Raw genomic sequence first — 15,730 nt, 5'->3', positions numbered from 1 at the left:
TAAATTGATGTTTTTTAATAAATTAAAAAAAAAACATTATTTTATTCCAGGCATTTGACCATTTGATATTTAATTAATATATTCAAATAGGCCAGAAATGTCTCATATCACTGGCATATTCAAGCTCACCATAAAACATGTGCTAAGCATATTTTAAGCATATATCTTTCCAGTTTGAAAATTTGTACACGTATTCTCTGAACGATTTCATTGGACACCTATTTCAGTTTTTTTCCAAATTTGTACAAAATTTTGGAAAAAAATTTTTTTTTTGAAAATATTGACTTTTTTCTTCTAATTATTCGACACAATGTTCATAACTCAAAAAAATTGACCAAATATCAGTTTGAAAATTTGTACACGTATTCTCTGGACGATTTCATTGGACACCTATTTCAGCGTTTTTCCAAATTCGTACAAAATTTTGAAAAAAAAAATTTTTTTTGAAAATATTGATTTTTTTCTTCTAATTATTCGACACAATGTTCATAACTCAAAAAATTGACCAAATATCAGTTTGAAAATTTGTACACGTATTCTCTGGACGATTTCATTGGACACCTATTTCAGCGTTTTTCCAAATTCGTACAAAATTTTGAAAAAAAAATTATTTTTGAAAATTTTAATTTTTTTCTTCTAATTATTCGACACAATGTTCATAACTCAAAAAATTGACCAAATATCTGTTTGAAAATTTGTACACGTATTCTCTGGACGATTTCATTGGACAACATATTTTTGTATATTTTATTGAAATTACTAAACACATGCCTTTGCATATGTCATATTTGACATATTGCAATATATTGACAATAAATGTTTTTAAACTCAATGAAAATTAGAGCCATATCCGATTAAGTTATGCATAATTAAAGTCAGACTTCCAGTAGTTACTTGCAAGATATTTAACAATAAATCAATACGTATAATGACCCTATTAGACGGTAAGCAAAACAAAACCGGCATTTAATTAGGAATATAAACTGTGCAAAATGCGGCGAATATTATTAATATAAAAAACAAAGAAGCATTAAAATGGTACGTTCGGGCGTAAATTGCGAATAAGTCTCGCACTTAAAAAGTACGCATACTGCGTTATGATATCTTCCCTTCCTAATATGGAAAATCAACATTTGGCCAACCAAGGTTGAATTCTATGACTTCCAGTGCGTAGGAGTGCCTTAAACTGTATTTTTACATTTCATGTAAAATAGTTGGTGACACGGATTTACTATGGTGTAATGTACAAACCCAGCATGTAATTTGATCCTTATGTAAATAAAAAAAAACATTAATTTTTTTTCAGGTGAATTTATTGATCAATTTATTCGAATACGTATATTGTAAAAATGAAGTTATTAAATCTTTAATTAACGACACAAGTATTATTAGCCAGCATTCTTTATGTGGGAAACCATTCCGGTCTGGTATTTATAAAAATCATGTGGAAGCAGCTAATAATAATAATTAGTCTTATATGTTTATATCTCTTCTTAAACAAGGATAGCGAGTGGTCGCAATACTTGAATATCTAATGTTTACATCACATTTTTTACAAGAATGAAAAATTTAATACCTATTTTTTAAACATAAATATTTGAAAACAATAACAATAAATACCACATTTAGTACCGTGTAATTTTACGTTATTATGTAAGAATAAATATATAGTTTTAAGTAAAAGAAAAAAAAGTGTACATTTAATACAAATACATTTTGAGGTGGTTGCTGAGCCATGACTCGCCTCGCGTGATTTATATGTACATTCTTATTGTGCCAAACAAGGAAATATCGAATTAAATGTTTGTTAATAATTTTTTCCGTTACGGAAATTTCACATTCGAGACCACATATATAGTAAGTGAATTTATTTACTTGTATAACTTTATTTTGCATTTAAAAGGCTCGAGATCTTATTGATCTAGAGAAAAATCTCTATTTCCCACAAGTCTCATTAGTGTTTTTTTTCTTTGATTTGTCAAATTAAACCCGAATAACATCTGGAAAATTTTCACCGATTTTTCCAAAACCTTTCAGAATTTGTTAATTTTGAAATTTTTAATTTATTTTAGAGAATACGTGTACAAATTTTCAAACTGATATTTGGTCAATTTTTTGAGTTATGAACATTGTGTCGAATAATTAGAAGAAAAAAATCAAAATTTTCAAAAAATATTTTTTTTTTCAAAATTTTGTTCGAATTTCGAAAAACGCTGAAATAGGTGTCCAATGAAATCGTCCAGAGAATACGTGTACAAATTTTCAAGCTGATATTTGATCAATTTTTTGAGTTATGAACATTGTGTCGAATAATTAGAAGAAAAAAATCAAAATTTTCAAAAAATATTTTTTTTTTCAAAGTTTTGTACAAATTTGGAAAAACGCTGAAATAGGTGTCCAATGAAATTGTCCAGAGAATACGTGTACAAATTTTCAAACTGATACTTGCTTAATTTTTTGAGTTATGAACATTGTGCCGCATAATTGGAAAAAAAAAATCAAAATTTTCAAAAAATATTTTTTTTCTCAAAATCTTGTCCGAATTTTGAAAAACGCTGAAATAGATGTCCAATAAAATCGTCCAGAGAATATGTGTACAAATTTTCAAACTGATACTTGCTTAATTTTTTGAGTTATGAACATTGTGTCGAATAATTGGAAAAAAAAAAACAAAATTTTCAAAAATATTTTTTTTTTTCAAAATTTTGTTCGAATTTGGAAAAACGCTGAAATAGGTGTCCAATGAAAACGTTCAGAGAATATGTGTACAAATTTTCAAATTGATATTTGCTCAATTTTTTGAGTTATGAACATTGTGTCGAATAATTGGAAGAAAAAAATCAAAATTTTCAAAATTTTGTTCGAATTTGGAAAAACGCTGAAATAGGTGTCCAATGAAAACGTTCAGAGAATATGTGTACAAATTTTCAAACTGATATTTGCTCAATTTTTTGAGTTATGAACAATGTGTCGAATAATTGGAAGAAAAAAATCAAAATTTTCAAAAATAATTTTTTTTTTCAAAATTTTGTTCGAATTTGGAAAAACGCTGAAATAGGTGTCCAATGAAAACGTTCAGAGAATATGTGTACAAATTTTCAAACTGATATTTGCTCAATTTTTTGAGTTATGAACAATGTGTCGAATAATTGGAAGAAAAAAATCAAAATTTTCAAAAGTAATTTTTTTTTCAAAATTTTGTAAAAATTTGGAAAATTGCTGAAATAGGTGTCTAATAAAATCGTTCAAAGAATACGTGTACAAATTTTCAAACTGATATTTGCTCAATTTTTGGAGTTATGAACATTGTGTCGAATATATAGAATAAAAAAAATCAAAATTTTCAAAAATATTTTTTTTGTTCAAAATTTTGTTCGAATTTGGAAAAACGCTGAAATAGGTGTCCAATGAAATCGTCCAGAGAATACGTGTACAAATTTTCAAACTGATATTTGCTCAATTTTAGGAGTTATGAACATTGTATCGAATAATTTCGAGTGTTATTGCATATAATTTGTTCTATTTTCAATTGGGATTCAAGAGAATTTTTCATATTCCTACCAGTTTTAGCGATAATTAGGAAAAATATTAAAATTTTTGTTTCTTTATCTGGAAATTTTGCCAATTTGGTCCCTGGCATTATTGTCTTAAGTACTGGAATATTTGTGCACATTTTTTCCACCATCTTGATCATCTCTCAACATTAAAACCCTCAAACTACTTGTAGTTTTGAGCACTAAGAGTGCCATATGTACTTTTTTTAGAAGATTCATATATAGAACAAACAAGACAATCGATGTTTCGCATTAAATATATTACCATCTTCTTTCCTATTAAACATTGGCCCTGCCACTAGCCGGATCTAGGCTACTCTTGATCTTCCTTGACAAACGGCAATTTTACCAGCAAAACTACCGACATCTATGAAAATATATTTAATCTTTAAAACGAAACTGGTGACGTATGGACCTGTCCTGTAATAATGACAAAATTTACACCTGAAAAAAAAACCTATTCAGTGTCTTAAGGTTCCAAATTTCCCCTATAATAAGTAAAGCGGTTTATTTCAAAATAATAATGATGGTAATAATATCTCTTATAACCTTTATAAAACAATCTCGAGTACCCCGAGGGAAACATTCAACAATAACACCGGGTTATTGATACCCAAAGAGCAAGACAAAATAATAATTTCATATTTATTATTATATCAATTGTACTGCGATTCGAAAATTTATCGCTCCTACATCGAAATTACGGTATCACTATATTTAAATTCGCATTGTGAATCGCAAAACAAAAAAAAAAGATTGCGGTAATCGCAAATATCCCCCGCGAAATTTATTGGACACGGTTCCAACATTATACGGCGGATTGAGTAAAATGTATCCGTACGTACTTAAACTTTAAATATCAGGCCTGTTGGCCAATAATTAATTACGCCGATTTTTTATGGGGCTGCGTGGTAAGTCAAGGCGATTTAATCTGAAATATTTTTTATGGTTTGTGGAAGAATGCACATTACGGCTCGTCTGTCTGGGTGAAAGAGGCTTAAAACGTTCGTACTCGTAAACTGTACTTGGTTATCCTGAACCAGTTTTATTAAAAATACAGTTACATTATTACAAAGTGTATTTAACTAGAGTTATAGTGGAATTGGGTTTTATTTAGTCTTATTCACTCAATTTTTTTACTTAATAAATAATAGCGCAATTGAGAATTGAAATGAGACCTTTGATGTTTTCTTTGCCTATAAAAGCCTCAGGCTAATTATTATCCGAGAGTATTAAATACAATTTGCATCAATAACCAGTTTTGTGTGTTCATTAAAATGCTAATGTAGGACTTTTTTTTTTAAAGTAATTAGTTTTAATTTGATTTTGAGCCAGATAAGGATTTTATAGGCAGTCGCATTATTGGCGCCCAACATAGGATTTTCCTGAAACGCTAAGCTATACCGTTCACTTTTTCTCTTGACGAAAAAATGAGTTTAATAGCAGGAAGAAACGCATAAAAATAAAAAGTCTAGCAATTTAATACCATTAAAGTATATAAAGTTAAATCGGTCTCTTGGGTTGTCGCGGATATTCTACGCGCTCGGTTAAAACATATACATCGAATTGACGGATATATAAATATAAATAAACCGCTCTGACCCAGCTTCAACTAACAGTTTTAATAATCTTAAGAGAAGATTTATCACCGATAGGCTCGAGAACTTTATTTATTTTCTTGTAAGTTGTTTTTTTTTTTAAATATTTATTGTTGATGGTTGCGTGACGCGTTCACACCAAGTGCCTCGCTCTAATAAACATATGATTTAGGTGAAGAGGTGTAATTATAACAGTGTCTATATGCAAGGGATTAAATCAATAGCGGTCTTTATACGTAACGTTTTAACCGCGCGCCTGCGGAACGCATGCAAATTTGGACGGTCAAAAGTGTGGCTCAAAAAAACTCGTAATTTACCAAGAAACTCTTGCGTTTGGTTAAAACTGTTTGGAATGAATAGCGAACGTAAATTCTTACGTGTAACGCAAGGCGCAAATTGAGACGCGTATAGCGCGTGGGAGGTGACGTGACACGAGAGACGCATTTGCATATTGAGACACAGTTTTTTAATCCCTCAATGCGACGTGACTTTCAAAAGATGAGTGATTTTATAAGAAATAATTATATCTTAGTTCAGAGTCAGAGTCAGATAGTGATGCTGAAAAAGAAGCGGTATTGTTCCATTTATTGATGGCCAAAAAATTGAAATCTCCAAATAATTTTTGTTTATCAAAAAGAAGTAGCCATGGACAATTTGAAATGACATCCGAATTTCCTGATGGTGTTTGTACCAATTACTTTCGTATGAATCGAAAACAGTTTAATGAATTACACGAGATAATAAAACCATCAATTGATTCAGAGGGATGTAATGCCCAACAGCCGATTGGTACTGAAGAAAAACTTGCAGTGTTCTTGAGGTAACTAAATATTGAAAGTGTATAGGTACGTATAGACATAAAAACATCAGAGTCGTGCCAGAGGATGGTGGTATCATCGGCACACCAGTTACCTGCAGTTGTGGCAGATCGTTCACATAAATGAGAAAAATTAAAAGACCAAGTACTGATCCTTGCGGAACACCCACATTTATTTTAAGTTCCTTAGACATACCACCATTAAATTTGACAGCCTGGACACGATTTGATAAGTAGGAACGAAACCACTCAAGGGCAGTTCCCCTGAAACCATAGAGCTCCAGTTTCATCAGCAGCACTCTGTGACTCATGCAGTCAAATGCCGTGGACAAGTCACAGAATACCGCTGCTGCAACTTCACCAACATTCAGTCGGTTGTACAGGTGCTCTAGAAAGCTAAAGATAGCATCATTTGTGCCCACAGACTCACGAAAGCCAAACTGCTGAAGGCTCAATAGGCCAAACCTATTTAAAAATGAAACCATCCTCACCTTAACGAGCCGTTCCACTATCTTGGTTAAAGTAGGCAATAACGCTTCGCGAGAGACAGTCGCGATCGCCACCCTTGTAAAGAGGAACAATCATTGCTCTTTTTAAGCACTCTGGGAAAACTCCAGACATAAATGAAAAGTTAATTGACTCGGGCAAGACTTGCAAAGCAACAAGAGGTAAAACAGAAAATATTTTAAGAGAAAGCCTATCCCAACCTGATGAACTCTTATTCTTAATATTAACCATTAACTGTTTAAGCTCTTCTACACTTGTGGGGGCAAAAAAGAAAGATTCGGCTACTACCACATTGCTGAGATAGCTCCTGGGATCTATTTTTTGTGAGAGATTGGCTGCAAGGTTACTAGCAATATCACAGTAGAAGGAATTGAGGACATTGGAATCTAAGGTACTTGGAATAACCAAGACATTATTTTTATCCCTAAGCTCATTTAAAATCTTCCAAGACTCTTTTGCTCTGTTGGAGGAATTATTTATCCTCCTTTGAAAGTAGGTCTACTTAGCCATTCTGATTGAGTTTCTGTAAATCTTGCGGTAACTGTTATAATAATTTAAAAATGTTGCATTGTTCATAGCGTATTTCCTAATGTAAAAAAGGAAGTGAATATTTAAGCGAAGAATATTTTTCCCAGATACTCGTAAACCCTTAGTATATCAAGGTTTTCTATTTCGTTTCTTAATATTGACAACAGAAAAAGGAGTGTTAAAATTGTTTAATACTATTTGATGAAAGCTATGCAGTGGGTTAACAGTAGTCAATACATTATTCCAACTTGACATATTGCAAAGCAAAGAGACTTGACATAAGGGACTGATGGCGCTAAAAACTAAACTTATGAAATTAAAATTTTTGGTTAAACTCATTTAACGTACTTAAATCTTATATTTAAATTAAATATTATCTTGCTATCAACTATCCTGAATTTCTAACTTAATAAAACTAAACCCAAAAATCCCGAATAATAAAGTTTTAAATACAAATAAATTTTAAGGCCGGACCTGTGCAACTTTTCACGCTTAAGTGGCTGTGACTAAGGTCAGGCGTTTAACAAAATAGTACGTGGGCACATGCAGTCACATTTTACGAATCAAATGTATAAATTCTTAAAAAAATGCTTAAAACATTTATTTATTTAATGAAATGATTAAATATCGCTTAGAATAATACTTTATGACTCTTTCCACATAAAATTTTGCAGTTTAAAGATGCATGTCATGTGACAATACAAGCAACACCGGCACACGGACTATTTGCGGTACATCAAAGATTCTAATAGATCTCTGAACTGAACTATATCTTTATTGAATAATAATAAATAGGTAAATTGCATAGAAAAGAAGTTTATTGAAATTAACCAGCGAACTTCCGGATGTAGGTTGATGGCTTGTTTGCTCATTTTCTAGATGTCCTTCCTGATCATTAGGGAAACTGGTATGGATTGGTTCCAGAGGCTGATAATGGGGTGAAATTGCATAAGAAGGGTTTGATGTATTGCTACGTGAAGAGAAATCGTGAAAAGAGATTGCAGAATATGGTCGGTCGGATGGGAGGAAAGGGATCGAGAAATGACATTTGCTTTTGAAACCTCCAGAGCTTGATGTTCTCTGGAGGGGCTCCACTTCTCAGGCATTTTTGTTGTCGTCGACGTGCATCCCTATAGCTACCTCTTAATTTCAACCATACATTTTTTGCCTCCTCCCCTGAAACAAAATTACAACTTTAACAATTAGATAGCACTTTAAGCATTTTTAGAATACATTTTCTTAGTAAAGTATAATTAATTTAGTATGATCTATAGTATCACTATATGCTTAAGAACACTTAAAATATCTTATTATATAACTTTGTTTGTTTCAGATATTTAGCATCTGGAGACAGGTATAAAAGGAGACAGGCTTACAACTTCAGAATGGGCGACAGAACGGTACTTAATATTGTAAAAGAAGTAGCTATTGCAATTTGGACGCATATGCAACTAATATATTTACCAGAGCCTACAACTGAAACATGGGAATCAGCTGCTTTTTTTGCCACACTGTGTTAGCATATTGTAATTAAGAAACTTCAATTATAAACATACATTCTCTGCGGTGTTGTTGGCAACAGTTGATGCAGTTTATAGATTTACCACTATTGACGTTGGAGCTATGGGAGCTAAGATTTAGTGATGGAAGTTTATTTTCCAGCAGTGCGTTGGGCAAAAAAATCATGAAACGTTCTTTATCACTTCCCGCACCTACAATGCTGTCAAACATTGCTGATTCGATGCCATACGTTTTTGTGGGAGATGAAGCTTTCCCTTTGTCTGAAAACCTTATGGGGCCGTATCCAAGAAGACACGTAACGAAGAATTATGAAAAGCAAGTTTTTAATGCTCGACTGTCTAGAGCGCGACAAACCTTGGAATGCTCTTTCGGTATATTAGCTTCGCGATGGCGTGTATTTAGGAGACCTTTCGAAAATAAAGTTGCTACGGTGAGAGATATTACAAAAGCAGCTTGCGTGCTGCATAATTACTTAAGGACGACCGGATCAACACTTAATGGAGAGTTAGAGGACATTGAAAAATTGCCAGCGAATCAGTTAGTTCCACTACATGGTAATCAGACGAGGAAAATTCATAGAATATTTCAATAATTGGGGAAGTGTTCCATGGCAATACCAAACGGTTATGCGTGGAAATTATTAAAACTATGTACTATGTTAGTGTCTCTTTTATTTATATAAATATTGTTACTTACCCTCTTTAAACTTTAACTCCTTTGCAACTTCACCCCAAATCCTAGTCTTTAATTTGGTTTTCATGTAGTTCGGATGTTTTGTATCATAAAGTTCTCAATCAATCAATCAATCAATGCTTTATTATTATTGGATAGAAGTAATGTTGGATGGAGAAGCCTTATCCCTTAATTCATTAACAATAGACCAAGTCTCCTTACCAACATTTGCAGAATTAGAAATCCTTTTATTGTAATAGAGGTCCTTGGCTGCCTTTATTGTTTTATGGTAAATTTTTTTGTACAACCTTACGTAATCGTGGAAGAACACACTGTCTGAGAATTTTTTTAAGTGTGATAAGGAGCGTATATTTTTAGAAGACAAGCGTAAGCCTTTAGTAGACCATGGTTTTTTTTGTTTAATTTTGATGCACTCAACTGTCTAATATAAATAAAGAGATTTGTCCATGAAATAGAATTGATCTCTCTCTCTGTCATGTGGTCAAATACACTTAAAAGCATGAAGAATATTAAGAATTTTTTCATTTTCAATTTACTCTCTCTCTGACTCTCTCCCTCTCTTAGAGGGTTAAATGCATTCGGCTGCCTGGAATAAATAAAAATATTTTTCCATGAAATTGGATTAAACTCCCTTAATGTTTTTTTCTCTTTCTGTCACGTAGTCAAATTCACTTAATAGCTTAGAATTTAAAAAAAAAGGAGATGCCTCTTACTCTCTTTTTCTGCCAGAGGGGTAAATGCACTCAAAAACTTGAAAAAAAATAATAAAAATTCTTCCAGGCAGTTAAATTGGAATTTACTCTCTCTCTCCCTCTCTTAGAGGGTTAAGTGCACTCAGGTGCCTGGAATAATAAAACAAATTATTAAACAATTGAGTTGCAGAAGAGTTGGCATAATCTAGAGGAGGTCATTCAACCAAAAAAGGTTAAGAAGATTAACCCAAAACACAAATCTTGAATATTTTTGTATCAGTATTCAGGAAAATTAATGCAGGAATACAGAAAAAAGCGAGTATCCCTTTAATTAACTATCTTCTCGTCGGGTATTCCAAGTTTCAAACTTCTATACGATTTTTTTTAAAATTCAGTAAAATTGATGATAAGAAAAAATAATTTTTTTGTCATAATGAAGCATGAATGGAGACTTTGCAATATGTACAAGACAAGAGAGAGAACATTGATCTAAGACTCCTGATAAGACACAACTCAATCAGGATACTCTAAGCAGCTTTTCCAGATGTTTCGGAATAGAAAATAACCTGGAAAGCTCACCAAGCGTCAAATTTCTAAAATAATTTCTATCAAAGGACAACTAGTGATTCTGTCCTCGACCACCTAGATTAAGAGAATTTTCAAATCTACGTTAAGCCAACTGATGTCTCAACTCGTTAAACCAAATAAAACTGATCTCAAAATTAAGTCTGGATAACTAGAGAACCCTTGATCAAAGACCTTTGGGCCCATAACATTATTTTTAGGAAATTTAATTTCAAATCCATTGCAATTAGTTCCATTGAAATCGCTTTGGTAGTTTTTGAGAAAATCCAATTTGAATGGCAGTGACTTCAATAAAAAAAATGAATATGTATATTTTGTCTCATGATTTTTTTCAGGGCTGATATCATACATTAGAGCATAAAATATGAGAGTTTTTATTATCGGAGCTCCTGTACAAAACACAATCATTTCTCTCTCACGAAAATATTGATTTTTGTTCCTTTTGTCAAGTGATTTTTGACTTCTTAGGTTAGGATTAAAAAAATCATTGAAACCCATGCATTAGATCTTGAAAAATGAAAATTTTTATTACATCACCTCATGTACTAAAAAAATCATTCCTTTTTCATGAAAATATCAAAAATTGTTTTGCTTTGAATCGTTTAAATTGCTCTTTAGTAAAAGAGGATCATTACTATTTATTCCTGGTCCATAATCTCCTAGAGCAGTATGACCCTCAGGACATTGTTTGGTCAAAAATGGCTCCTACTCCTTTCAGTTTCTTCCTTAGTGCATATGTGAGGTCAACTATGTGTTTTAAATAAATAAAACCTCAATTGCTCGACCTATATAACATCCATCTAGAAAAAAAACCCTCTAATTAAAATCCTAACTGTAAAACGTCCGTTCCACAGTACTCTCGCGCGCCGCTTTTTCGACATCATTAAACCTCTATCAATCACGACTTGATTTACAAGAGGTTAAGGTTTTACCGGTGCAATTTGATGAAAAGAAAAAAAAAGAACTGCTTAACAGTTAAATGGAGGCCTTTAACTATTTAAATAAACTGCCACAACATAGTCCGACCCGAGCAGATGCTCGATAAGTCGATAATGCGTTTTAGATCGCGAACGCGCCATTATTATTCGTCGCATTAATGCCGATTGGGCTTTATTGAGAGGAAATTTAAAGTGGGTTAAATTACTTTACTTAACATCGATGCATAACTTAAATGGATATTATTGTCGTTTTTACACTAAAATATAAGTTGATTGTTGAGCAACATTGTTTTGTAATTATTGCATTTATCTATGATAAGGTATTAACATAACTGAATCAATAAAATACTTTATACATGGTCCTTTTTCTAGAGAAGTCCAATTTATTTTTTTTTGCTTAAAACTGTATATGTCTGCAAAGGTATAATATCTTGTTATTAGATGAACGCATATAAGATTTATTACATAAAGAGCATTTTATAGTAGTGGATCCCTGTGGTACTCCACATTCATTAATTAACTATTTCCTATGTATGCCCTGAAATTTACGCTTTGAATTCTATTAATTAAGTAAGGTCGAACTAAATTATACAACGCACCTCTAAATCCTATTTAAAATGTTTCAATCTAAATGAGGATTTTTCTGTTATATCTATTATTTTGGACAGACAGATGTATGAGTGGGTTGTTTAAAAAAAAAAGAAATTTTATATCCTTTGACCCAATTTTTGATTTTATTATTATCAGTAATTAGTGTCCAGTTTTAAAAAAAAAAGTTTTATCCTGCCAGCGTTTCTTTGACCTCAGCAAGGCTTTCGATTGCGAGGAAGGCAAAAAAATAACGTTTTCAATTAAAATAGTGTCATCTGCAAAAAAACTAGAACATCAATGACACTGATTTTTCAAAAGCATTTGAACGTATTGATCACACTTTCAATCGGTTTTAACTCAAGTTTCGTCTTAGGGTCTCAGGGCTCTTGTTAGGTTATTTAATCTAACATAATTGTAATATATAAAGTCATAGTTAGTCATCTAATTTAATTACAATACATTATTATTGGGAACTGCACCATTTTGCATACAAATGCATAGAAATTAATTCCTTAAATAGCCCTAATTAAGTGAATATAAATGATGTAATATGATGACTATTAAAAAAGCCGTTAGATCATGCTTATTTAAGACACGCTTTCTTAACATATGTTAAAATATATTGAAATAAAAAATGAGTCACCACGTGCTACGGTAATCATTAAGGCGATGCCTAAGAAAAAACTCCCCTTTTATTTCATCTTATCTAAATTTAGCAACTGTTTTAAATGCACCTTTTTATAGACTCTACCACGATGTTCCGGAAATGACATTGGTCGAAAATAGACAGAAAGGGACCCCCTGTTAATCGGATATGAAAAGGTGACAGACGAAGAAATTGTTCTTAAAAAGTTTCTCTTCAACTTTTACCAAAACACCCATCACTGTCGACATTTGTAATATATTATTTAAAGCGCTCGATTATGCATTTCATTTTGTTGACCCTTTTAACGAGCGCTAAAGTTTATTGCCTTATCCATCTAATAATATAGAAAATGTAGCTCAAACGCTTTCCGTGGTACCATCAAAGGTGGTATCGTGGCTTCGATGCCCCTTAGGAATCACGGCAATTACTTCAAAGATGGTATGATCATCTTACCTGCCTGCATGTTTATGAATCTTTATGAACTCGCCGTATCATTTACCTGAAAAAGAGGAAAGACAACGTTAGTGTTACGTGTGATTATTTTGGTGCAAAAGTATACAGGCTCGATGATTTGCTATTTTAGCCATACCATACCATCGTCAAACGTTAAAATGCCTTTGGCGGTATGCGAGGAGCGATTCGTCAGCTTGCAGCATCTTCCGACAAAAGTATTTTAATGGTCGTAAGTAATGGCTTTGATATATAAAAAAATTAACAGACAGTCGCACATTCTGAACAGTTGACTTTGACTAGACGGTGCGGTATGTTACCAAATTTAAGAGCAATTAGGTATAATAAATGTGACTTTTACCCAAGCAGATTCAAGGTGCTTTGAGAGGACTTGACTTGCTTGCAACTTAATTTTAAAAAATTGGCAATGCTCCTCGTACGCACTAAAAGAGAGTACATTGGAGGTCGATATCTTGGCTTCTATGAAAGACTATCGAGAAAATTTTAACGGTTCTGTCTTAGTTTCGTCGGTTCTATATTAGCATAGATATCGCATTTTTGTGGTCAATTTTTGGCCTCAAAAACAGACGTCGAAAACGACTTTTTCAGGATTTTCAAAGTGCTCTCATCCCCTTAGTTCTGCTCGGATCCTGTTATAACCCGGTGTTTTCGTAATCTAGGCGACCCAATTAAGACGCTGGTATACTTAGTTTGATTTCGAAAAAAATCAACTTTTGGTGAAAAAATTCGATACGGGGGGGTATACCCGAAAAATGAAAAAACCCAAACTTTGAAGGTCGATATCTCGGCTTCTATGGGAGCTATCGAGATAATTCCAACGGCTTTGTCTTAGTTTCGTCATTCTGAATCCAACGAGACCATCCGCAAGGTCGTAGCTCTTCTAATAGCTGAGATATGGCATTTTGGATGCCCATTTTTGGCCTCAAAAACGGACGTCGAAAACGACTTTTTCAGGATTTTCAAAGTGCTCTCATTCCCTTAGTTCTGCTCGGATCCTATTATAACCCGGTGTTTTCGTAATCTAGGTGACCCAAATAAGACGTTGGTATACTTAGTTTAATTTCGAAAAAAATCAATTTTTGGTGAAAAAATTCGATACGGGGGGGTATACTCGAAAAATGAAAAAACCCAAACTTTGAAGGTCGATATCTCGGCTTCTATAGGAGCTATCGGGAAAATTCCAACGGTGTTGTCTTAGTTTCGTCGTTCTGAATCCAACGAGACCATCCACAAGGTCGTAGCTCTTCTAATAGCTGAGATATACCATTTTTGATGCCCATTTTTGCCCTCAAAAACGGACGTCGAAAACGACTTTTTCAGGATTTTCAAAGTGCTCTCATCCCCTTAGTTCTGCTCGGATCCTGTTATAACCCGGTATTTTCGTAATCTAGGCGACCCAATTAAGACGCTGGTATACTTAGTTTGATTTCGAAAAAAATCAACTTTTGGTGAAAAAATTCGATACGGGGGGGTATACCCGAAAAATGAAAAAACCCAAACTTTGAAGGTCGATATCTCGGCTTCTATGGGAGCTATCGAGATAATTCCAACGGCTTTGTCTTAGTTTCGTCATTCTGAATCCAACGAGACCATCCGCAAGGTCGTAGCTCTTCTAATAGCTGAGATATGGCATTTTGGATGCCCATTTTTGGCCTCAAAAACGGACGTCGAAAACGACTTTTTCAGGATTTTCAAAGTGCTCTCATTCCCTTAGTTCTGCTCGGATCCTATTATAACCCGGTGTTTTCGTAATCTAGGTGACCCAAATAAGACGTTGGTATACTTAGTTTAATTTCGAAAAAAATCAATTTTTGGTGAAAAAATTCGATACGGGGGGGTATACTCGAAAAATGAAAAAACCCAAACTTTGAAGGTCGATATCTCGGCTTCTATAGGAGCTATCGGGAAAATTCCAACGGTGTTGTCTTAGTTTCGTCGTTCTGAATCCAACGAGACCATCCACAAGGTCGTAGCTCTTACGATAGCCGAGATATGGCATTTTTGATGCCCATTTTTGGCCTCAAAAACGGACGTCGAAAACGACTTTTTCAGGATTTTCAAAGTGCTCTCATTCCCTTAGTTCTGCTCGGATCCTGTTATAACCCGGTGTTTTCGTAATCTAGGTGACCCAATTAAGACGCTGGTGTACTTAGTTTGATTTCGAAAAAAATCAATTTTTGGTGAAAAAATTCGATACGGGGGGGTATACCCGAAAAATGAAAAAACTCAAACTTTGAAGATCGATATCTCGGCTTCTATAGGAGCTATCGGGAAAATTCCAACGGTGTTGTCTTAGTTTCGTCGTTCTGAATCCAACGAGACCATCCACAAGGTCGTAGCTCTTCTAATAGCTGAGATATACCATTTTTGATGCCCATTTTTGCCCTCAAAAACGGACGTCGAAAACGACTTTTTCAGGATTTTCAAAGTGCTCTCATCCCCTTAGTTCTGCTCGGATCCTGTTATAACCCGATGTTTTCGTAATCTAGGTGACCCAAATAAGACGCTGGTGTACTTAGTTTGATTTCAAAAAAAATCAATTTTTGGTGAAAAAATTCGATACGGGGGGGTATACCCGAAAAATGAAAA

The 15,730-nt window shown here is 33.4% G+C and overlaps 1 protein-coding gene across 5 annotated transcripts in view; it reads right to left on the bottom strand.

The window, feature by feature from the left end:
• Positions 1–15,730, bottom strand: part of LOC126744940 (protein TANC2) — a 164,762-nt gene that overhangs the window by 45,602 nt on the left and 103,430 nt on the right. Inside the window, exon 2 of one of the 5 annotated variants that reach the window (XM_050452546.1) lies at positions 13,124–13,169. The exons of the other annotated variants lie outside the window; for them this stretch is intronic. Within the exon in view, the coding sequence (XP_050308503.1) occupies positions 13,124–13,133 (10 nt within the window). The 5' untranslated portion in view covers positions 13,134–13,169. The remainder of the gene's footprint in view (positions 1–13,123; positions 13,170–15,730) is intronic. 5 annotated transcript variants of the gene reach the window in all.

Source organism: Anthonomus grandis, chromosome 15 (assembly GCF_022605725.1).
Source record: "Anthonomus grandis grandis chromosome 15, icAntGran1.3, whole genome shotgun sequence".
Taxonomy (NCBI): Eukaryota; Metazoa; Arthropoda; class Insecta; order Coleoptera; family Curculionidae; genus Anthonomus; species Anthonomus grandis.
This window is presented reverse-complemented; position numbering and strand designations above follow the sequence as displayed.